General features: G+C 45.7%; 1 protein-coding gene and 1 long non-coding RNA gene across 2 annotated transcripts in view; one reads left to right on the top strand and one right to left on the bottom strand.

Annotated features, from left to right (window-relative positions):
* LOC310851240 overlaps positions 1 to 25,702 on the bottom strand; it is a 984,470-nt gene that overhangs the window by 670,649 nt on the left and 288,119 nt on the right. The window lies entirely within an intron of this gene.
* TACR1 (tachykinin receptor 1) overlaps positions 15,319 to 25,702 on the top strand; it is a 61,653-nt gene continuing 51,269 nt past the window's right edge. The window contains exon 1 of the mRNA XM_083753337.1: positions 15,319 to 16,092. Within this exon, the coding sequence (XP_083609463.1) occupies positions 15,713 to 16,092 (380 nt within the window). The 5' untranslated portion in view covers positions 15,319 to 15,712. The remainder of the gene's footprint in view (positions 16,093 to 25,702) is intronic.

Raw genomic sequence — 25,702 nt, 5'->3', positions numbered from 1 at the left:
GACATGTGGAGTACATGAGAAGTGGATAACAAACCCAGAGCATGGCTTAACTCATAAAACTGATCCAAGTTCAGGACATTCAAGACCTAAACAACTTGGGACCAGCATGTCTCATAGACTGCCTCTCCTAGGACAGGCAAGGCTGAACTTTGAGCTCTTTTGATGAGAAGTAATTTTATTGACTGTTGTTTGCATTTCATTGCCATTATTGTACTTTTGCTGTAAGCCATTTAAAGGTTTTTATTGTATTAAGTGACATAAAACTAACAAACATGCACAGACACTTTCTGTGGATTCCCAGTCTGCGCTGTGACCGCACTACAGAAATTGTTTTCATTCTTCAAACATTGACCCCCCCCACAACATGTCTTTCAATGTCAATAGCAGTGAGAGAGAAAATTTAGTTGTAGGCTCCTGGTGCATTTTTGCAAGTTGTTAGGAAGACCATTGTCCTGTAGCATCTCCTTCCATCTTCAGAAGTATGTCCTGTTTTGGATAGCCCCCTGTCTCTTCTGGGGATAGGCGTCAATGGAAACTCTGTTAACTAATTACCTTTGCTTCCTGTCTTGAATCGACAAAGGTTTGATGTTACTCTTGGCATATAAATGGAATATCTTTATCTTCCTGGGGAATACTCTTAACTGGAAACAGGCAGAGTATGGATGGCCTCCTAGGGCTGCAAGACATCCTCCGTTGGCCCAGAAAGTGGGTTTCCTGTTTGGGATCTTTTAGCAAGGCAATGGGCAGGCAGATCAAAGGTCAGTCCTCAAATGGATGCTGGCTGCTTTCCAATATTTTGCCAGCAGCAAACCTCAGAGTGATTCTTCCTTAGGCCCAGCACTTGAGGAAAGTGAAAAATATTCAGATACAACCATTGTGATTTCTCCAATGGGGTCGACATGTCCCTAGACTTAGGTTTGTGGAGGCCTCCTAGGTGCTTTGCAAATTGGCACCACCAAAGGCCATGCCAGGGGATAGAACCATATAATTGCAGAATTGGAAGGGATCCCAAGGGTCATCTAGCCCAACTTAGGAATCACAACTGTAATGTAGGAATCACAACTGAAGAATATCTGACAGGTGGCCACCCAACCTCTGTTTAAAAACCTCCAAAGAAGGAGAGTCTACCACTTTCCGAGGGAGTCTCCTGGACTGACTTAGTTTGGATGGGTATTGGAGACACTGTATTATGACAGTTTTGTTTTTATCTTCAGTTGTGTCCTGAGTGTAGTACTGGTTGAGTGTTACTGGGCCCCCTGCACTTGGACTATCTGGTATCTATCTGGAGCCATTGGGAGTGCCATTAGGAGTTTTGGAACAAGGCATTACACCAGTACAGTGATGGCACACAGTGCCCTCTGTGGCTCAGAGTGCCTTTTAGCAGCTTCATCGGGTTCTCCAGCTATGGCTGTTCCTGGATAGGGATTCCCTGACCAATGGAGTCCATGTGTTGGTATTGTACAGCACTCTACTGGAGCTGTCCTTGGGTCTGGTTTGGAAGCTCCAGCTGGTGCAGAATGCAGTGGCCAGACTGCTGGTGGGGGCGTCGGGCTAAAAACATGGGACACCTTTGTTAAACCTTCTGCACTGGTTGCCCATCTGCTACTGAGCCAGTTCAAGGTCCATGTATTAGTTTACAAATGCCTGCAGTGTTTAGGTCCAGAGGACTTCAGGGACCATCTGACCACAGCTTGATCACTGAGATCACCTACAGTCTTCCCCTGAGTGGGTGAGGCTCACTTGGCAGCAGCAAGAAATAGAGCCTTTAGTGTCATTGGCCAAGTCCTGTGGACCACCCTGCCACTGGAGATTCAGCAGGCACCTTCTGTGCCAACTTTTAAACACCTTCTGAAACTTTTCTATTCCACCAGGCCTCTACAGGCAATTAAGAATGCATCTTTCTACAATAGCTAATAGTTGTCTGTGATTTTTACATGATTTTTATTTTACTGGTTTATGTTTTATTGCTGTAAACCGCTTTGATTTTTTATGACACAGCAGTATATACATAGCTATAAACAATAAATATATACATATATACATAAATTTATACATTTATTATTAAATGTATTTATAACCCTCCTTTCTCCCAAGTTGGGATTCAAGGCCACTTCCGACATTTCAAATTATAATTCTATAAAACAAAGTAATAAAAGCAAGCTAATTAAAAACAATAGTTAAAATACATCAGGACACATATAGAGCCTGCAATTAAAACACAGTTTGCTCTGACAGCAGCCCAGTGATCTGCATCCTCTGCACCTTGGTTTCCAAATACTTGTCTGCATAGGAAGGTCATAGTTGGCAGAAGGAAAATAAAGAGGGAATCAGTCTAATCTCTCTTGGGAAGGAATTCTGCAATATGGGAGCAGCTACAAAAAGGGTTCCCTCTTTTGTCACCACAAACCATGCTTCTGATGTTGATGGGACCAAGAGTAGGTGCTCACCAGAAAATCTTAGCACCTGGGCAGCTTCATACAGAGAGATACAATCCTTCAGGCGATCCTCTGAGTGTCACTATCTTCCAGGGACAGCCCCGGATTTACAGAAGGCGTCCTGGTTTCTGATTTGATCCCGGAATGTCCCACTTTTCCTTAGGACACCTCTATTTTCATGGAAGAAATGTTGGAGGGTATGGAGTTTGCCACCCCCAAACCAAGGAGATAAGTAAACTATACAACCTTTAGAAGACATCTGAAGGAAGCCCTGTGTAGGGAATGTTTAATGTTTAATGTTTTATTATGTTTTTATATATTTTGGAAGCCACCCAGAGTGGCTGGGGCAACCCAGTCAGATGTGTGGGGTATAAATATTACTATTGTTGTTGTTGTTGTTGCTATTAAATAGTACATCCCTATTTCCATCACTGGAAGGACAGATCCTGAAGCTGAGGCTCCAATACTTTGGCCACCTCATGAGAAGAGAAGACTGCCTGGGAAAGACCCTGATGTTGGGAAAGATGGAGGGCACAAGGAGAAGGGGACGACAGAGGACAAGGTGGTTGGACAGTGTTCTTGAAGCTACCAGCATGAGATTGACCAAACTGCGGGAGGCAGTGGAAAACTGGAGTGCCTGGCATGCTCTGGTCCAGGGGGTCACGAAGTGTTGGACACGATTAAACAACAACAACATTTCTATCAGAGAAATGTTGGTGGGTATGTCCAGGTAGCCTTGACTCAAGCCATACACTAGTATCTTGGCAGGAGTTTTGGGAAGGTGGTTTGTTGCAGAGGAACAATATTTCTGTCCTTTAAATTTTTTGAGCCTTGGAAAATGTGAGGCTGTCCATACATGCCTATAGTCTGTTGACTGGCAAATTCAGCTCTGTTTAGATTTAAGCACTCCAAACATGGTCTAGAACAGACTCCAAGTATTTGGGGAGGGGGTTGTTTGTGTTTTGCCATTGTATTTTTTTTCTCCCAGAGATCTATTTCCTCTTCTAGATTAATGGCTCACAGATTTGGTAACCTGCCTGCCTTGAGGAACACAGCAGGAAACCTACCTCCAAACACAAAGGGCAGCTTCCAGTAATTTTCTTAGAAAATATCATGCCACACCATAGACGAGGGAACATGTGTGCACACAGATTGTTGAAAACATACTGTATTCGGTCTGGAAAACTTGATGTTTGTCCTCGGCTTTGTTTTTGATGTGTTGTCCTTGAAAATGCTATCTATTGGAACGTTGGGTGACGCCTTTCTCCATATGTGAGAACAAAGGAAGAGAGATTGGCATCACTGCTGGGCATCCCAGAGGACGACAAAGAGGGAGTGCCAGCCGGGTGTGTGGGCTTAGGGATGTTGTCATTCAAGGCCTCACAAACAGAAGTGCTTTGGAGGGGGGGGGGGCAAATTGAAAAAAAGACCAAGCATCAATGGCTTTGTGATGGGCTTCTGGTTGAGTTCAAGACATGAAGGGAGTGGGATCAGGTTCTCCAGTTGCTTTCGTTCTTATCTTAAAAGCAGTTATGGAAAGACCTGAATTGTACCCACCCTGAACACACTCAACCCTAGGGGCTCCCAAACCATCATTCCCACGTTGTGGTTGATGAGATTCCTTTAGGTGGTCCACAGTGTGCCTGCATTAAATAGTCATATTTATTTTTAGTTGTACTTTATTGCTTATTTTATTGCATTTATATTATATTTATATTGCTTTTCTTGCTTATTTTCTTGCATTTATATTATATATATATATATATATATATTTAAATTGTTTATTTTATCATATTTATATTGTATTGTATTACAACTAGAATTCCATAGAAGAGAAGGAGGGTTGAGCTGCATTTGAGCTGCCAGCCTCCTCCCTTGGGCAGCTCGTAGCAGCTGCTGGAGAGTGGGCAAGGAGGAAGAGAAGCTGCTGCTCTGAGGGGCCGGCAAGAGGGGAGGGCCACCCTGGGCAGAAAGAAAGGGGGAGTGAAGCAGAGTCCAAACATCTGGATTTTTTAAAAAAATGCTTTGTGCCTCCGTGTCTAATCTTGCCCCGGACATCAATTCCACCTTTGATATCCTGGTAATGTCCAGGAAAATCTGTATACAGTATATAGCAGCCCTAAGTGAATTGCTTCCTCTGCTTAACAACATGCAAAATTTGCACACACATTTTCCCATACAAACAATGCATTCTAAATTTTATTACACATTGTTCTTAGTTCATTATATTCTAGGCCCCTGAAGATTATGCCATAATAAACATGTTGTCTTTATGGTGCCAAAAGTCTCCTTATTGCCTTTGCTGCACAGACCAACACAATTCTCTCTAACAAAAGGGAACAGGATCATTATTTATTGCATTTACAAACCACCTATTAACTCAGTGCTTGGCTTATTTAAAATACAGTAATGACAAAAACTAAACCCTCCTTATTACTGTATGTGAAAAGCTAAACTGTGTACTCACAATTAATCTGTGTTAGTTTTCTCATTGCAATACTGGGAAATATTGTTCTCTGACTGATTGTTGGCACATGTGTTTTGTTTACAGCAGAAGATCAAAATGGAACAAGCAGAGCTGGTGAGAGGCAGGTACAGATGTTCTGGGCCCCAGAGACAACCATTCTGTTCAGATACTCAGGCTTGGATACATTCCAGATTTGAATAGTTTACAAGCAGGCACTGTATTCTTTTGTTGTAGTTAATTATTAATACTTTACAATAATCACAGCAATTTTCCCCATTTTTAAAAACCAGTATTTTTATTGAATTTTATCCCTGTAACTCAAATAACAAAACTGAACTTCTTGAGACAAACACATAAAAAATAAACTGAACTGAATCAAGTTCGGCTGACATTCACATGAAGAAATGATAAAACTGGTTATCCAGATATTTGTGATAAGAGTCAGGCAGGAAGGTGAAGAGTACCGTCATAAGAAATGAAAGAACAAGAGGAGACGAGCACATGACATACAAGATATACAGAAACACAAACCTGTCACTGAAACCATCAGATTCACAAGGCATACCAAGAACAAAAGGCTCTATATTACATCAAGAGAAAAGTCAACCAATTATATGCTGCTTATCCTAAATTTATTGAGAGACTTGGGCAAGAGACAAATGTAATTTTTCTTTTTATATGTGTTCAGTAAAATCCTGCTTAGCTTATCTGGATCAGAAGCTAACTGTCCCTTCCACAGCCCAGAGGAGCTGGCTCTCCAATGCAATGCCCTGCCCTATACATACATTAATAGATGCTGAGCCATCATCCAAAGAGAGTTCTCCTGATTATATCAAAATTTTGAAGCAATTGCTCTCCACTGATTGAGAGGCTCAGATAATGTTTGGAACTGGGAGGGAGTAAGAGGAATTTCAGAGACGCAGGTGGCGCTGTGGATTAAACACTGTGCCGCATGGGCTACCGATCGAAAGGTTGGCGGTTCGAATCCCCGCGACAGGGTGAACTCCCGTTGCTCGGTCCCTGCTCTTGCCCACCTAGCAGTTCAAAAGCATGTCAAAGTGCAAGTAGATAAATAGGTACCGCTCCAGCAGGAAGGTAAATGGCGTTTCCGTGCACTGCTCTGGTTCGTCAGAAGTGGCTTAGTCATGCTGGCCACATGACCCAGAAAAACTGTCTGCGGACAAACGCTGGCTCCCTTGGTCAGTAAAGTGAGATGGGTGCCGCAACCCCAGCGTCATTCGCGACTGGACTTAATTGTCAGGGGTCCCTGAAGAGTAATTTCAAGACAGCCAAGATTGCAGCTATTTGCGAATCATATCATAGGATTATAGAACTGTAAAGTTGGAAGGGACCTTGGGGTCACCTACTCCAACCCCCTGCAAAGCAGGCATCACAGCAAAAGAATCCCAGACAGATTGCCATTCAACCTATTTTAAAACCCACCAATAAAGGAGAGTCGACCACCTTCTGAAGGGGTCCATTTAGTCAGAATCTCATTTGAATACATTGGTTTGGGTCCTTGTGTTGAATTCAATTTGTTTATAAAATAAATCAAATTTATTTATAAAATTAATTTATAAAATAAAATTATAAAATTATTATAGATATGGAGATTTTAGCCCAGTTCCTAGCCCACTTAATATCTCTACATTTTATTCCACATTCTAGGGAAGAAAGATGCAGAAATGAATAAGCTGGGGGGACAGGAAATAACATTTCCCCTTAGGTCTGCAAATTTATGGAGTCCTTTGTTTAAGGTATGGTATCTTCAAGTCTAATCAGTTTTGGCTGTAATCCTGTTCATGCATATTAGGGAGCTGTTCCCATGGATTCAGTGGGACTTGCCTCTGAGTAATGTGGCACACTAGTAATTGTGGCATCGGAGACCCTGAACCAAAATACACCCTGAGGTGCAAAGTATCAATAAACTGCAATGTTTATTTACCCACTGTTTCTTTGCAAAGGACGAGGATGCAGAGAGGACCAGAACAGGTGAGAAAGGACACAACTTTTCTGCCAACAGAGAAGAAAAGTGTGAAAGCAGGGATTCCTTCAGATTCAAAGCAAGACATTTTTCAGTTCAACTATTTGGAAATAGCAGTGCTTAAACGTCCACAGTATCTTTGGAAAGAAGGAAGACAGAGAGAAAACCCAAACTGGTCTATGCCCCTGCCCTCATGACCTCCATGGACCATGCCCAGCCTAGTGGGTACCAGCTGCCTCTACTCTAGTCTTATAGGGGTCACCCTCTTTGGATGGTAGTGTGATTGTGGGAAGATTCAGAACAGAGGCAAGGAAGGACTTCTTCATGAAGTACATGGTTAAACATGGAACTTGCTCTGTCACCGGAGGCAGCGATGGCCACCAACTTAGAAGGCTTTGAAAGAGGATTAAAGAAGGATTCCAATTCTGGTCTTCATCGTGGTGATTGAGGCCTCTCCTGTTTGCAGGAGACACTCAAATGGAGGGGGGTGTTATCTGAGTCTATAACACCCACAAAACTCCCAAAGGTATTCAGGAGACCAGGGTACCCACAGACGACTTTGTGCCTGCTCCTGCCACTGAAGAAACAGACAGGGTGAAGATGTGTGAAGATGCTGGATCTTGAGCCCTCCACTGTTGAGGCAGTCTCCGTATCTGCCAATGCAAGAGACAGAGCTCCTTCACAATTCAGAATATTGATTCCAAATTAAAGGCGCCTCTGGAGGAGGTGTGGACAGTGAGCTGCAATCTGAATCAGACTATCAAAACTGAGGTAGGAGATTTGAGTGTCCTGCCATAATTAAATATGGAGAGATGAGAGTAGATCTGCCTTTTTATTATTACTGTTATTCTTATTATTTAAAGCCTGTGAGGGTTTAATACCTACTCCCTCTGTGAGAACTGGAAGCTGGACTTGAGGGGCCATTGGCCTGATCCTGCAGGCTCTTCATATGTTCCCATTTTTGCAGACATACAGTCTACAGAAGGTGCCCAGAATTCTGTTTTGAACAACATGTTTTAAAGGGATTGTGTGTATGTAGCCTTAATCTGTCAGTAGCTAGCAGTTGTGCTAGCTGGGCCTGATGGGAATTGCAGTCTGTAACATCTGGAGGGTACAAGACTGGGGAAGGCTCCATTATGCTGCACAAGCCAAACTTTACGGCTCCATCTGCATGCTATAACGATAAGTCTCAAACTTGGAACAGGTGACTTTCCTGTATGCCTGCAAATACATCTCTCCTGTAACAGGGTCATGTGTAATTGCAGGTTGGAAAATCAGATGTTAACTTGACTTTCTGGTACAAACTGTTTCCCAAAGATCTAGCACCCTTATGTATTATCTCAGCTTGAGTCTGTTTGCACAGAGCACAATAAGTATATACATGAAATTAACTGGCAGGCTTGCTGACCTCAGCACTCTTTGCATCTGAAAAACTGAGTGATCAAAAGCAAAAGCTGTTCAACTTTGGGAGGCCATATCCAGGCTCCAGTGACGTGTCAGGATTTAGCTCTGCACCAACAAGCTTGTTTGCTGTGATTATGCTCACCACATGGAGAGAATGTGTATGGAAATGGGATCATAGAGATGGGCTGCAGCTTAATGGGCTAGAACATTATTTTATTTATTGCATCTATATCCCACATTTTCCCCAAAGAGCTCAAGGTGGCGCACACGGTTCTCTCCCCTCCCCATTTAATTCCCACAACAACCCTGTGAGGTAGGTTAGGCTGAGAGGCACTGGCTGGTTCAAGGTCACACTCAGTGAGTTTCTTCATGGCTGAGTGGGGATTTGAACCCTAGTCTCACCCTGGTCCTAGCACTCTAACCACTACACTATACAACCTTCCTTTGCCTTTGCTGCATTTCACCATTACCATGACCATCATTTACCTGTATCCTGCTTCTCCATGGAAAACCAAGCTCAAAATGGCCCACTGTCCTGTCTAGACCTGACCTGAAGCCAGACATGGAGTCCTCAGAGAACAAGGCAGTCACCCTGGAGGTCGAGGGCTTTGAGGAGCAGGCAGGGCCCCCTCAATCTAATGTGAGGATCCTGGTTGATACCTGATGGAGAACCCCAGGCACTGTCCGAGGAGCTGGACCTGTTTCTCCCCCTCCCCCCGTCCTCAGGTCCAGGCTGAAGAGCACAGCTTTAACAGAGGGACTCACAATTGCAAAACATATACCCCCTACCGCCCCCTTTTCCTGCCATTCTTTTAATCCTATTCTTTTCTCTGTCTTTTAACACTTTTTAAAATGCCACCAGCTTTGGCAGCTCAGCAGTAGCAGTTTTTCCTGCCCAGAGTGCTTCTGGGGGGAATATTCTCCAATGTTTGCAGAATGGGGGTGGGCAGGCATCTGGATAGCACAGCAACAGGCAGCAAGAGGGCAGCTGTAGCAGTGGAGAGAGAGAGAGAGAGAGAGAGAGAGGCAGACCAGATTTCATACACACACACACACACACACACACACATATGTGAGAAACTTTTCAGCATACAATACAATAAAAACCAAACTAATCTAAATAAAAATAAAGAAGACAAGAAGGAACAAAGAAAAGAAAAGAAAAGAAAAGAAAAGAAAAGAAAAGAAAAGAAAAGAAAAGAAAAGAAAAGAAAAGAAAAACAGCCCTCTACCAGAGGTAGATCTTAACCCTTGTCCAACACAGAAAGCGGGTGGACCCTCCCAGCTCTGTGTGGAGATCCTCTTCATTTCATCATCTGCTGCCTTCTACTTTACCATTCCACCCTCATATTCAGGCAAATCTTGATCAATATCCCCCTGCCCCCAAGGTCTTGTGTATTCTTTACTCTGATCTTTCTCTAATTCCTTTTCATTCAATTGCTCATCCAATAATTGCTGCATGATACCAACAATCAGTGGGGTTTCGACAATATCTTTGCCATATTGGGTTCTGTTAGTCTTCCCCATAACAGTCTCAGGCAGGCCAGATTTCATTGTGGAGACGCATTATTTTTGCTGCTATCTGGATTATGTTTTTGAATCTGTTTTTTCACTGTTAAACCTTATTATGAATCATCAGTGGATTCCATTGCATCTGAAGCTGTTGTTTACAATTTTAAATTCTGTTGTGCCTCTCTTATGTAACTTACGTTGCAAGTGTTGTGCTCCAGGTGATGGCCTTGGGGGGCTGAGGTCCAAGTTCCAGAGGATATCAACCTTGGCCAAAGATCTCACCCATGAGGGCAGGCTTGCAGTTGCAGCAGAGTCCAAACAAACCAAAATCAAGGGTGGCGAATCAGTCTAGGTACTAACATGACCCAGAGGCAAAGTCAGGCAGCAGATGAATGTCAATATCACAGAGAGATGGGGCAAAGTACAACACAGCAAGGTAGGGCAACCAGGATGAGCAACAAGAATGAAGATTACTGTTCAACAAGAGCTTCTGTCCTTGTGTTTTGGAGTGGGAGCATGACATTCTGTCCACCTCGGATGCCATCATTTTACAAGTGCCTCTTACCCTTAGCGGAGTAAGGGGAGGAGTTGGGAGTGGTGTCAATTTCAGCCTCTCGGCTTCATGCCCTTGACTAGTTGTTGTGTTGCACGTCAGGGCAAATTACTATCTTTGGAACTTACATATACTGTAGTTCTGCTTGCTGCCTTAACCACCATGATTGATAATAACACTGAATACCTGTGTTATTTTCAACAGCTGGAGGGCTCAAGAGGAAGGCCTTAGATGCCCTGGCCTCCTAAACCACATCCTTACCATAGCTGCTGGCAGTGAAATACTATCAAGAATTGCTTGCTCACTAGTTGAGCAAAGCAACCATTCATTGTAAGAACAACTAAAAACTGATGCCCAAATTTGAATTCCCTCTCTCTTAGCTCCCCGTCTCTTTTTCCTTGCATTTCCCAAACTGGACCTAAAGTGGCCAGTCCCAATTTGCCATCCATAAATTGGGCTCCTCCCTCACATTTGCTTTTTCATCCAGAGCTCTCCTCGAAAAGCCCCCCCCCCCCCATTTTGGCAAACCTTCAGACAAAAGGCCAGTCCTCATTGGAGACTCTCTCTCAACTTTCTCTCAAGTCCTCTTCTGTCCATTTGCTATGTTTCCAGACAGCAGGTTCTTAGAATCATAGAAGCATAGAGTTGGAAAGGACCCAAAGGATCATCTAGTCCAACCCCCTGCAATGCAAGAATCACAGCCCATCTTGGTCCTTAAATCCCAGGACCTTTGAGCATGGCAAGCCTCTGTCCCTTTCCTTAGTGGGGGGCTATTTTTAAAACATTTATTTGTTTCTGATGTTTCCCCCTTTGCTTTTAGCTAAAAGACTTCAGAGGCAGCTTACAAAACCCAGTAGCAGGAGTCCCTGCCCTCAAAGTGGACCATCTAAAAGGCATGATGCATATGGTGACAGGACCTTGAGGCAGAAGTTCAAGGTTCCACTCAAAAGAATGAGCAGAGGCCCCAAAACATCTCATCACTCCTAAGAGCATAAGAAGAGCAGGATTCTGGAAGCTGGATACGAACACAAGAGCCCTCTCCCCTCCTGCAATTTCCAGCGACTGGTATTCAGAAGTACTGCTGCCTCCAACTGTGGAAGCAAAGCAGAGAACACCAGGGCAGGGAGACCTCTTTTGTGACTTCTGGGTCTAGCTACCTATTAGAGGGAAATATTATACAGAGGCTTTCCAATCACAGTGCTTTGGGAAAGTAATACATCACCTTGTTCTCCTCTGTTCTGTGCTCCTGGCTACTTCTGCTGGTGATGCTTGCTTGAGAAAAGAACTCCGGAGTCCTTCTGCCTCTGTACCTCATGCCCACACCCCCACACACCAATTTGGCTTTGCACTTTGGGTGCCAGCTGAGCAGAACAGAAGCCTGAAGCTGTCTTTCCTAGTTTTATCCTAACTCCCCAGGCCCCTGCCTCGATCCTTCTGAAATTTCACAGCTTACTTTCCTCATGGCACCTCTACATTTTCATAATAAAGTAATTGCCCACAAATCCAGAAGGAGGGAAGCAGCTCCCTTTTAGATTCAAGCAGCTGAGCTTTCAAAGTCCCTAGCAGAAGAACTTCTGCACCAATGGTCTGTAATTTGGCAGGTTTCTTACCTAAGGGCACGTCTCTTATGCTTGCTGTTTTCATACAAATTGCACATAAAAAGCAATAGGGCAGAGTCAGTGATTTCCTTTTGAGCCACACCAAAATGGTAAAGGCTGTCCTTGCAGGGAAACCACTGCAGCTGTTTTTGGAATTAGGCAAGATTTATCCCCTCAGAATATTTATCCCCTTAGTTGGAAAAAAAAATCTACTTCGCCATTAAAAAAATAATAATTATACACATCTTCTTTTGAATGGAGGACCCCTTTAAAAGTGCCTACCACAAAATGCAAAGGACTTATTCATGGGTGTAGCCAGGATTTTGGTTAGGGGGACAGGCTTTTGTTAGGGGGAGCAGAACCTCAGATATGTATTGATTTTTATTGATTTGGGGGGCAGCTGCCCCTGAGGCGTTCCCAAAGTAAAGGATCCCCTAGAACTTTTTTTAAAGCATGACAAACCAAAATCCATTTTTTAAAAAACAGGGGGGTGTTGAGAGTGCCTCTGGGCATGCCTGGAGTGCAGCTATGCTAGTGTGGGCTTGCTTCATGCACTCCTTGGCTGCCATCTTGCCTTTCCCTCCCGTCACCTTCTCCCCCTCCCCGCCCCCGCCTGTCAGGTGTGAGTGTGATTTCTGATCTGGGGAAAGTGAAGCTCCTGGCGCTCTGCACATACTTGCTCCAACCTTTGCAGGTTTTTAGAGCTCAAACCCATTTCAGAGCTTAAACAAAAAGTTTAAAAGTGGTGGACTCTTCTTCCTTGAAGGTTTTTAAGCAGAGGTTGAATACCCATCTGGCATGGATGCTTGAGTTGAGATTCCTGCCTTGCAGGATGTTGGACTAGATCAGTGTTTTTCAACCGTTTTTGGGCAAAGGCACACTTGTTTCATGAAAAAAATCACGAGGCACACCACCATTAGAAAATGTTAAAAAATTTAACTCTGTGCCTATATTGACTATATATAAAGTAATTCTCTTGAATAGGAATCAAATAAACACAAAGAAATTATTTTATAATTACTTTATTATGAAATAGTAAGTAAACAGAAATATGAAAAATTATAAAATACTTCATTTTTAAATCTTTCAAATTTTTCAATTTTTCCCACGGCACACCAGGCAACATCTCGCGGCACACTAGTGTGCCGCGGAACAGTGCTTGAAAAACACTGGACTAGATGACCCGTGGGACTCCTTTCAACTTTACAACTCTAGGAGTCTATGATTTCTGGACTGGCTTCACAAATGCTTCATTCCTGAGGTGAGACGGTACCTGAAGGAGAAACACTTGTTGCCTAAAATGTTTCTGTTTGTGCGCAATGCTCCTAGGCACCCTGAGGAAGCCTGCTTTGCACATGGCAAGGCTGAGGTTGCATCTCCCACCACCAGCCTCTGGATCAAGGTTTGATTCACTGCTTCCAGCTGCTTACACAAAGCTCACTTCCTTCTGGATGATGGATGTTGAGCCAGATCTTGATCTCACAGCATTCTGGGAGTCCTTCAATATTGCTCACTGTATCACTTACATCAAACAGGCAGTGGATCGTAGAATTGTATGCAACCAAGCCTGAAACGGTGGGTGCATGTTTGGTGGAACCTTTGGAAGGAAAGTGTGCACAATTTCAAGGGATTTCTAAACCCTGACACTGAGGTGGAGTACCTAGTGCACATTGCCAGGCATGTGGGCAGGGATGGCTTTGTTGGCCTCATCCAGGAAGAAGTGAAAGAGCTCATTGTGGCAGCGCTGGGGAAACTGGTCAGATTGAGTTCAGAATGTGAGGGTGAGGGTGGTGAGCAGGAGCCAGAAAGCTGGCAACTGCAGAATTTTCCCCAACTCTTCCAAGTCATAAAGCACAGAAATGATCTGATTGCAGAGTTTGAACCCCTCATGGAATACAGCTTGAAGATAATCTGTAGTATTACAGACACCAGGAGACCCTACAAGAAAATGTTTGATGAGCTGGAGGTGTAAATGACTACCAGACTTTGCAAAGCTGATCTCACTGGAACAAGTTTGAATTAATTGAACCAAATAGTCTTAATTGGATTTTGAATAAATGTGCCATTGATTATTACTGTTTTGAATTTTAGTGTTATCTTCCTTAGGAGGTCAGGCAAACCACGGTTCTGAATAATGCTTTTTATAGGGTAGGGACTCTTTCTGCCCCACACCCCTTCCCAGCCAGACCCACTCTCCCCAGGTGATCCCCCCCCCTGCTGTATTTGACAGGTTTTTGCCTGGCTAGAATGAATTCTTGAACTCTGGTCATGCCGCTGGCTAGCCTGGATGGAGGAAAGATGAGGCAGTGGTGAGCGTGTGTCGGGTTTTTTTAAAAGCAGGTTTTCAAACTAAACTACACAAATTCCCCACCAGACCCCCCACAGCAGGAAAACAAACAAGAACCTCAAATTACAGATAGGTAGCCGTGTTGGTCTGCCATAGTCAAAACAAAAAAATTCCTTCCAGTAGCACCTTAAAGACCAACTAAGTCAGTTCTTGGTATGAGCTTTCGTGTGTATCTGAAGAAGTGTGCATGCACACGAAAGCTCATACCAAGAACTGACTTAGTTGGTCTTTAAGGTGCTACTGGAAAGAACCTCAAAGGCACACAAAGCCCGCTCTGCTCCATTGGCTTCCAGCCTCTGTCCGTGGTAGTTCTGCTCCACCATGCAGTGAGTATTCATTAATGGACCCGACTTAGTTCAGGAACCAGAACCAGAAGGACTTTAAGGGTTTTTAGGAGGCTGCGATGCAACCTGCCCTGCCCAAAGTGCCAACCCCAGAGAAGAAAGTTTGGGCAGTTTGTCTGAAGCATTCTTAATACTGATATAATTTAAAATGCCACCATTTAATCCTTGATTTAATTCTACTCCTATTTCGCTTTTGTGGATACTGCTGCTGACGCGTCTGCCTGCCACTGAACCACTTAATAAACACACAAGCCTAAGCTGTCCAATGTTACCGGTATTTAACTGTGATTCCTACATTGCGGGGGCCCTTTGGGTTCCCTCCAGTTCTCCGATTTCTCAAACTGCACGTTATCAGCTTTTCAGCTGCACCCGCCCCACAACTCCACATTTTGCACGCTAAAAGCAGCGTGGGTCTGGGTCAAACCAGCCAAGTCTAGGAAGGGCAAATGGCTCTGCCTGCCTCTTCCCCCCCTGGCCCCCGGCCCCGCTCACCCTGGCCCCCGGCAGGTTACCTAGAAAACATGTGGCTCTCCGCTGGCAAAAGATTCCCCATCGCGGGGCTGGACGGAGAGGCACTGCGGGGCGCCGAGAGTTAAGGCTGGACGGTCCTGGTTGAGGGGCCCCTGGGGGCCCTCGCCGAGCAGACGCCTCCACTTCTGTCGCAGCTGCATCCCCCGCGCGGGAGCGCGCCCGGCCGCCTGCGCGCCGCCTCCGCTGCCCACCTTCCCTGACGCGCCGCCGCCGCCGCTACTGCCGGGCTATAAAAAGCCGCTTCGCCGCCGCCACGCAGCCGGGCGCTCCACTCGGGCGGCGCGAGAGCCGAAGCGAGCCTCGACGGGGCGGCTCCCCGCGCTGCCTGGCGCCGCAGAGAGCGAGGCGAGTGACCGGTTGCCGAGAACACCTGGGCCCCCTCCCGTTGCCCGACGGGCGCGGCAGCCTCGACGCAAACCCCGCGCAAGTTTCCGCGCGAGGGCCCCAGCCGCCACCCCCCGCCCCGCCCGCCCCGTCTGCTGCTGAGGCAGCCCCCATGCTGCTCCCGCTGGCGCTCCCCGAGTTCCCCTGAGGACGATGGAGGGGACCCCCTCGAACGGCTCCAACGCCTCGACGAACGCCTCCCTCGACGAAAACCAGTTCGTGCAGCCGGGCTGGCAGGTCGCGCTCTGGGCGGTGGCGTACGCGCTGATCGTGCTGGTCTCGGTGGTGGGCAACCTGGTGGTGATGTGGATCATCCTGGCGCACAAGCGGATGCGCACCGTCACCAACTATTTCCTGGTCAACCTGGCCTTCGCCGAAGCCTCCATGGCTGCCTTCAACACCTTGGTCAATTTCACCTACGCCGTCCACAGCGTCTGGTACTACGGCCTCTTCTACTGCCGTTTCCAGAACTTCTTCCCCGTCGCCGCCGTCTTCTCCAGCATCTATTCCATGACGGCCATCGCCGTGGACAGGTGAGGAAGATACACCGGCGCGCGGGGGCTGGACGCCGGAACCTGGGTTCTGAGCGTCGGGATGCGAAGGGAAGACGCACGTCGAAGCGGGAAGAGAGCCCGAAGAAAGGTGCTAGGGAAAAACAGGGGAGGTGGCTGAAGAGGCTGGAGTGAAAAGTGAGAGGTTGGCCAGCTTGGGATCAAGTCCTGACAAAAGTTGGGGAGCTGGTTTGTTTGTTGCCTGCAGGGCACAGCCATAGTGGAGAGTGTCCCTGAGCAAGTGCAGAGTGTATTTTCCCAGGTTGACTGACTGCCTCTCCCCCTGTTCCTTCCGTGTTTAAAAAGGTCACCTGTCAGGACTTGGGAGAGGCCCTTCTGGATCAGAGGGTGCTTTGGGACTAGGGGTAAAAAACCTGAGGGTCAGATGTGGCCCTCCATGTCTCTCTGTTGGTCCAGGCAGCCTTTACCAGCCCCGCTTTTTAGCTGCCTGGAAAGTGTTCTTGAACTCTGGTTGTGTTTCTTGCAAGGCAAGATGGAAGATGGAGAGGCATATGCATGTGTGTGATATAAGGAGAAAGTGGCTGATCACTCTTAGAAACAGTGCTGGACTAGAATGGAGCTCTGGGCTGACCCAGCAAAGCAGTTCTTGCTGCTGCTGCTGCTTTTTAGGTATTTGAATTTATTGGATTTCTTATGCGCCTTCTCCAAGCAGTCTCAGCCTGACTTACAAATGGTGTAAAAACACAGAAGGTAAATAAAAACATCATGCTAAACAGCTTGCCTCAGGATGAAATGGATATAGATTGGATATGAATATGGTGTTTTCAAATCAACACTGACAAAGATTCAAAAGCCTTACATGCAGCAGAAAGGTAATGTTGGAAGCGCACATAAGAACATCAGAAGAGCCCCACCAGATCAGGCAAAAGCAAACCCGTTTTTAGTCTAGCATCCTCTTCTTACAGTGGACAACCAGATGTCCAGATGTGAAGCCTGCAAGCAGGACATGAGCACAGGCTGCCCACTTGCGATTCCCAGCTGCTGTTATTCAGAAGCATATTAATCTCCGAGAGTGAACGTGGAACCTAGTTATCATGGCTAGTTGCTGTTGAGAGCCTTGCCCTCCATGTATTTGTCTAAAGTCCACTCTTTTGGGTTACATTCCTTTTATAATAATAATAATTTTATTATTTATACCCACCCATCTGGCTGGGTTTCCCCAGCCACTTTTGGGTCCTGCTGTACCATGGAGATATGGCTTCAAATCCCTCCCTGGTCTCACACATGCCTGGGGCAAACTAGCACCTCCCACATTCAGTTCCACACCTGTGAAATGGCAGGCTTTGCATCATTGCCCTAAAATGAAGAAACCAAAGACTGATCACAGCTTGTTGTACTCTTATGAGACTCAACTGAGTCGTTAAGAGCGACCAGAACATCTCTGGTTGGAATTTCACCTCAACCAAGAGCACTCTTGGTGACTCTTTCAACCTCATCCTCCTGCGGGGATGATTTATACTATAGGATTGAAATAGTACAAGGAAAGTACGTCAAACCCTAAAAAAAGCATTGCAAAAATGTGAGGTGTCTTTTAACCTTTCATCCAAGGAGCTCCAAGAGCCACATATGTTATGATTCCATTTTATCCTTGCAAAAACCTTACAAAGTAGGCAATGCAAGCAAGGTGTCTATCCTGTGGCCCTCCATAAATTATTGGATGCCAGCTCCCACCAGCCCTAGCCAGCATGGCCAATGGGCATGGCTGATGTGAGCTGGAATCCAACAACATCTGGACCAGTCACCACCTGGACCACTCTGGCTACGTCCAAGAATATCACTGTGTTCAGTATACCCCACTGATTCTTGAAAATAACTCATCTTTTTGTTGTGGTGGTATTACTGTTTTAGTTTATGGCTGTCCTTCACTCTACAGACCCAGAGTGGGTTGCAATGATTTAAAACATGGTGTTAAAAACAGGTTTTTAAAAAGGCACACCACACATTCCTATGCCAGTTTACTCAGAAGGAAGTCCCACTAGGCTCAATGGTTCTTTAGCTGTGGTTCTTGCACCACATTAGATGCATGCGCGTAGCCAAGGGGGGTGAGCAATCAAAATCAATGCAAATCAATACAAATATGAGGTTCTCCCCCCCCCACAAAAATCCTGGCAAGGCCCAAGATTAGATGACCCTTTGGACCATCCTCACCTTCCATCTGTTTCAGAAGAGCTTGGGAGAAAGAATCATAGAACTGTAGAGTTGGAGTGGTGGTGGCAGAATAGTACCTGCTGCCTTAATGAAAAGAATCCTCTTTAATAGTTCCCATGGGAAGAGAGTTGTTAGCCACCCATACATTGTAAACATCTCTCTGTAACCTGGTGGAATTCAAAGCTTTCTGTTTATCAGTGGTGAGGCTCTTCTTGGCTTTAGCATTCTTCTTCTTTTTAATTTAAAAAAGGTCTCCACTTTCCAATATTCCTCATGTAAGAGGTTCTTGTGTGCATGCATATATGCATTTTGAAGCACAATATCGTTTTGTGAAATGAAAATCATTTGTTCTTGCAGAGCAGTAGCAGAATAGAATACACACTGCCCTTCACAATTGGAGCTAAATTGGAAAACAGTGTGGTTTCCCCGTTGACGACTATAAAACATTCCCAAGGTATAAAGTAAGGAATTCTCGTTATCTTTGGAAAAGATTCGTTTCTAGAGTGTTGCTCATTCCATTCTCCAAGTTAACTAGTTTTCACTTGGAGAGTTAATTGAAAAGGAGGCATGTTGTGTTGGAAAAGGCTCATCTGCAGTGTCATCAGAATGAGACAACAGAATTAGTCCTGATATACGGATCCTATGTGGGATGTGTAAGAGAGTGGGTTGCCTTTGTGACACCAAATAGAAGCATTTAGATGGTTTCTGTGTATGCCATAAATCTATGAAGATTCAGCAAAGATGCAAAATATGGCCATTTTGGCTCCAGAAACTTGTATCCATGAACACGAGTCATATTCCTCCATGGATTGTGACTAATGTTAAACCTGCCCAGTTACAGATAAATAGTTCCCAATGAGATCTTTCCTTGGGCTGGTTTACTCATCCATATGCATATCTTGCTATTCTGATACTTGCAACTGAATACACATGAGCATGTGAAAAGTTTTGTTTTGTTTTAAGTCACTTTGGAGGGTATGAAAGTTCCTCTTTGTGAGAACATATTTGCAGCAGCCCATTTGCATGTTCCAAGTCACCCCTTAATGGTAAAAGGGTAAAGGTACCCCTGACAGTTAAGTCTGGTTGCAAACGACTCTGGGGTGCGGCGCTCATCTCGTTTTATAGACCAAGGGAGCCGTTGTTTGTCCACAGGCAGTTTTTCCAGGTCATGTGGCCAGCATGACTAAGCTGCTTCTGGTGCAACGGAACACCAAAACCAGAGCAGTGCACAGAAACACCATTTACCTTCTCACCGGAGCGGTACCTATTAATCTACTTGCACTTTTTGGGTGCTTTCGAACTGCTGCGTGGGCAGGAGCTGGGACCGAGCAATGGGAGCTCACCCCATCGTGTGGATTCGAACTGCTGACCTTTTGATTGGCAAGTCCAAGGCTCAGTGGTTTAGACCACAGTGCCACCCATGTCCCTCCACTTGATGGTAATAGGCATCAAATAATGATCATGCAGATGCAAGGCAGGTTTTTGTCACACACCGAGGTCTCATACTCGGGCATAAGGTGGCAACCGATAGCAAGGCGTCTGTTGCAGATCTTGGTGTGCTGTCTGAGAGAGAGGAGAAGAGTGGAGTGTGGAGGAGCAGAATGCAGAATAAGGGATAAAACAAGGGGGAAAGGAGGTGAAGGGCTGTCTCCCTTCTCATACCCTTCTGATGAGATTTCATAGAAGTGTTAACTGATGGAATGCTGCATCCATGTCTAATTCTTTCTCCTCAAAGACTCCTTGCATTTCCCCTCCCCTCCCTTTCATAGTCCTTCAGCTTCCTAATTTAGCCAATAGAGAGTCCCAAATTATATTGTGTGGCTTGGAATAATTGTCTGAACGTTGTAATGATGGGCTGTGCTGGATTCAGGCTCACTCAGACTGATCTTTGTGTGTGTTGTGGAAACAAAGAACTTGCCAGGATGAGAAAGAGGAAGCTGGCCGTGTGGTGCAGGGGAGATTTGGGCAATGACAACACATCACACGGTCTTCCCCAGCCTGGCGCCCTCCAGATGTTTGGGACTACAGCTCTCACCAGTCCCAGCCAGCACAACTGTGCAAAATGCACATTAGAGCAAAATTTACTGTTGGAATAGCAGATGTACTTGTCAGCAGCAGTCAGCAAAGGCTTTGCTCCCAGATTTGGAAGGAAGACATGGAACAGGCCCGGCATTAGCTGAGGAATAAAACAAGCAAGATATGGGAGGTTCCTGATAGGAACTTCTGATTCCTCTCCCTCTCCCTTTCTTTCCCTGTCTCTCTGTCTCTCTTTAGAGCAGCCATGGGGGATTCTCATCAAAGGAGCAGTGCTGGGAGGGAGACTTTTAACCCATTCCCTCCTGCACCATTTCCCCAATCTAAATCATTTCCACATCTCCCAAGCTGCTACCAGTCCTGCAACAGAAAAAAAAACACCTGCAGCCATGTTACCAGAACATGTATTCCTCCCCACCCCCACCCCTGTGTGAATAACAGCAGTTGGGAGTTAGATCAGGGAATGCCAGAGGGGAGAAGGATTACACATTCCCTTTATAAGAGCCCAAGAACATCAGAAGAGTTCTGCTGGGTCAGGCCAAAAGTAATAATAATAATTTATTATTTATACCCTACCCATCTGGCTGGGTTTCCCCAGCCACTCTGGGCAGCTTCCAACAAAACATTAAAAATACAATAAAACATCAGACATTAAAAACTTCCCTAAACAGGGCTGCCTTCAGTTCATATAGGTTGGCATTCTGTTCTTACACTGGCCAACCAGAGGCACAGGAAAAGCCCCAGAGCAGGAGCTGAGTGCAGTCGCCTTCTGCCTTTGCCCTGGGAGGTGGGACAGGATGATGCTCTGATGAAAACCGGAGCTTCTCCCCAGCTTTGCTTCTGTATTAAAGTAAAAGGGGAGGAAAGTGGGGCAATCTACTCTGCCATGGTTGCTTTCGTCTTCTTGAGGACACAACTTTTTATTGACAAACTGCAAGAGAGAAGATCAGATGGGCTTAATGTGAAATTCCCCTTGGCCCTGAACTGTCCGTCTGCATCTCACCCACAAGCCCTGATGTCGTAATGCTTAAGACCTAGATCCAAAGAACTGCAAAATGGGGGGCTTGTGCTGATGGGGGTCTCCTGTTTCTCAGGCAACCATCCCTCATGGCAAACTTTTATTGAAACCTAGGGGAGTTTCTACATTGACTTTAGACTGGGAGGGGGAGGCTGCTGTTTGTGGAAGGGAAACAAATATGTGACAAAAACCCATTCATAATGCCCAGGCCCTCAAAATGCGCCAAAAATAGTTCTTTGGATGCCAGCCACAGCATTTGCATGGGGCTTGAGAGTGTTGGAATTGTTTCACGTTCTCTTCATGATCTTTTTGAAAGGCCAGAGGGTTAGCTCAGTATTATTCTCCCCACATTGCAGAGGGAAGAGGAAAAAGCCGCGAGGAGAGTGACTTGCTTATTTGAGTTTGCAGCACAGGTGAGATTGGAAAGGAAGACGTAGCAGAGCATTCCTTCTGCTGCTCTGTTTCTCCACTGCCTGTCAGATCATCTGCAACTTCTTATTTTGATCAGCTTTAAGCAGATAATATCTCTGAGCAACCTTCACCAGCTGAGACTCTCCAGAGGCTTTAGAGTAGACTATACTCCCTTTGGAGGGACGCGGGTGGCGCTGTGGGTAAAAGCCTCAGCGCCTAGGGCTTGCCGATCGCATGGTCGGCGGTTTGAATCCCCGCGGCGGGGTGCGCTCCCGTCGTTCGGTCCCAGCGCCTGCCAACCTAGCAGTTCGAAAGCATCCCCGGGTGCAAGTAGATAAATAGGGACCGCTTTATAGCGGGAAGGTAAACGGCGTTCCGTGTGCTGCGCTGGCTCGCCAGATGCAGCTTTGTCACGCTGGCCACGTGAACCGGAAGTATCTGCGGACAGCGCTGGCTCCCGGCCTATAGAGCGAGATGAGCGCAAAACCCTAGAGTCTGGCAAGACTGGCCCATACGGGCAGAGGTACCTTTACCTTTTTATACTCCCTTTGGAGCTGTGTTACTCGCACAAAGCAGCAGCACGTGTGCAAAGGGGCTGTGTGTTTCAGTGGCGTAGCGTGGGGATGCAGGGGGGCCCGGCCGCACCGGGCGCAACATCTCGGGGGGGCGCGCTTGCACTCGCAGCTCTCTGCCCCTACTAAAATCCATGGGTTAGGGGGCGCAAATTACTTGCCTTGCCCCGGGTGCTGACAACCCACGCTACGCCACTGGTGTGTTTAGCCCTGTCTGTGAGGTTGTGAAGGGATAAACTCTGCCTCCACAGTCAGAGGTGTGGGAAGAAAAAACATATGAATCTCTGTGATCCACGTGTGCTGGGTAAATAACAAAAGAATTGGCAGGGTCAGTCTAGATTCAAAACATGCGGCTAAACTTCTGGGGACTAGTAGTAGAGTTTAATTTCAAAGTCAAGCTGCAGTATAGCATGGGAATTTAGGCTGTTAAACCTTTTGCATTTCCTGTTTCATCCACTAGCAAAGTGCTTCTCCCTTTTTACTCCTCCTGCAATGAACAGACCACACACTCTTAAGCCAAAGGTCAGAGTCATGCATTTATCCAAGCAGCAGCAAGGAGAACACAGGCAGAATACTCTTGGGTAGAAAATACAGAAAGATAGCTTCAAACAGGTGTTCTAAGCTTGGAGCTTAACTTGGACACACCTTCCTCGGTCAGTTACATGGTGCAGAGAGAAACAGAGCAGAACCTCTAAGTGTCCCTATTTTCCAGGGACATCCCTGATTTAGAGAAGCTGTCCCAGTTTCTGATTTGATCCCGGAATGTCCCGCTTTTCCTTAGGACGTCCCTATTTTCACTGGAGGGTATGGAGTTATCTGACCCCCCGAGCTGTATAGGGAAGTTTTAAAAAATGTTTAATGTTTTATTATGTTTTATATATGTTAGAAGCTACCCAGAATGCTGGGGCAACCCAGTAGGATGTGTGGGGTATAAATAGTAAAATTATCATTAAGGAATGAGATGTCCCTATTTTCATTGGAGAAATGTTGGAGGCTATATGAGAGAGGGAACAGAAAGAGAAGGCTTGACTTCCTCCCTCATCGGAAAAGAGGGGGTGTGACATAGCCAACTCTAGGAATCTAACTCTGTGGTCTTAACCCTTTCGTGCACTAACTAACACTCATGCATAGTTATGTTCGAATGCCATTTCAAACAAGAGGCAGGAATGCTTCTGAACACCAGTTTCCGGGAACCACAAGTTGGGAAAGAGCTGCTGTATTCAGGTCCTGCTTGCAGGTTTCCCACAGGTTGGCAATGGTGAGAACAGGATGCTGGACTAGATGGGCCATTGGCCTGATCCAGTAGGCTCTACTTATGTTCTTAAGCTGGGAGACTCTTCTGTCTCTTTAGGTTCCTTCATGTGCTTTAAAACCATAGAAGAATAGAGCTCTAAATTGCACAGGGGGTGTATCCTGAGATTTGTTTTTATGTATCTCTTTAAAAGATTTTTAGCCCACCTTCCTGGGCAAGCTGCCCTCACGAGGAGTATTGCAAGTCTCAAAATGCATGGAAAGACAATTAGAAAATAAGACATGCTCTCTCTCTCTCTCTCTCTCTCTCTCTCTCTCTCTCTCACACACACACACACATATGCTAACAGCACAATTCAGCCAAAGACTCCCCACTTCAGAAGGGGGACTTGCACTGCCCAAGGGCAGGGCTAAATGTGCAGCCACTGTGTGTCTTCCCCCGACTGAGAGCTCTTCTGATGTTTGAACTACATCAGCCCCCAGGTCATGTAGACATGCTGGCTGGGGCTGATGGGGATTGTAGTCCAAAACTTCTAGAGGTCACTGGGTTGCAGAAAGCTCCTCTAAGGTCATGTTTAGTGGTTCTGTCATTGGTCTCTGGGAAACATTTGCTGTTCCAGTTAGTAACTTAATTTTCTGGACAAACGCACCATGCACATAAATATGCTCAGCGTACAAGACAACAAGCTCAAAGCTCACAACACTGACACATCCCAGCAAATGCAAGGATCAGAGATTGCAAACTGCAAATCTGAAATTAGCGCTTGCATCAAAGGGAGAAGAGTGTTTCCAATGTTGATGTGCCCTAGAAGATTAACACCTCTCCCAATGACTCAGATGGGCAGGCACACAACAGCTGTGTAAAAGCTGCTATGAAAATACCGAACCAGTATCAAAGACAGCTGCATTTGCTACTCATCCACAGCAGGAAAAATGGCAAAGAAATGCAGAAAATCACATCACCGATGCTCTCCTAGTGCAAGTGATTAATCTCTGTCAATAGCAGCCGTGTTTGTATTCTGAAAGCTTCTTGAAGTTTGAGCCAGGCAGTTGTTCTCTGGAATAATATTCCATCGCAGGGGGCTGGGTGATTTTGAGCTTTCAAAATGTACTCTTTCAAAATGGTTTCCTATAATTCATGGCCCAAATAATGATGACGACGAGGTGAACAAATCCCCTGATGAGGACCAAAATTTTTCATTGAATTTCTCCAACTTTTGAGAAGCATTTTCAAAGTAATTCTCTAAACAATGCTCTCTGATGCTCTACAAAAAGGGCAATAGCATTGTTTTAAAAAATATCTTGATTTGCTTTAGGGATTATTGTGGTGCTGAGAGAGTAGCAGCTGCAAGTAGTGACGGCCTCTGGTGCTTCCAAATTTTCTTTTAAGCATACAAGCAGAGCTAGAAATTTATTAATGTTTCTTGGAACAAAAGTTCCTTGGCCAACCTTTCACAGGAACAAAATCAGGATCCGTCTGAGGAGAGACTCACCATCGGATGTGGTTTTTTAGAGGTGGGGAGGAATATATGTTTATTTAGAAGATCAGGCAAAGCTGAGCTTTAAAGCAACATTGGTTCCCTCCCAAGCAAACACCAGCTCCTCCTTTTGTCTCCTTTGTGAGCCATATTAAAATTCCCAAATTGTTTCTGCCTTCCCCTGAGGAAGTAGGGTTTGTGCCCAGGTTAGCAGCTACCATCCATCAAAGCCCCCAAGCAGATGGACCTGTGATCATCTTATGAGGCCCTTCTTTGTGTGCTTCCTCCACAAGAGGTCCAAAGGGTGGCAGCACAAGAACTGGCCTCTTATGTGGTGAGCCCCATGGAGATTTGCACATTTCTCTATCCGTGGGGGTAAAGGTGGGGTTCCCCAGACTGGCAGAGCAAAAAGCCCCTGTGATTCCCCTTCAGCTCCTCGTAAGCATCCCTTGTGCTACAACCTCATCCTTCATCCCAGAAATGCAGGAGGTGTGCACCTTAGGAACTCGCAATGGTACTCTGTGTGTGTCGTGATAAATAGGTGGAAATACAGTATGCTGTTCATGTGCTTGAACTGATATGTTCTAATGAGTGTCTGAATGACTTCTCAACAAGATGTTTGGTCTGCCGTGAACATCTGTAAGGTCTCAGCTGGCTGC

This window comes from Podarcis gaigeae (genome assembly GCF_964106915.1).
Source record: "Podarcis gaigeae genome assembly, chromosome: 8".
Classification (NCBI taxonomy): domain Eukaryota; kingdom Metazoa; phylum Chordata; class Lepidosauria; order Squamata; family Lacertidae; genus Podarcis; species Podarcis gaigeae.
Note: the sequence above shows the minus strand (reverse complement) of the source record. Positions and strands in the feature narration are given on the sequence as shown.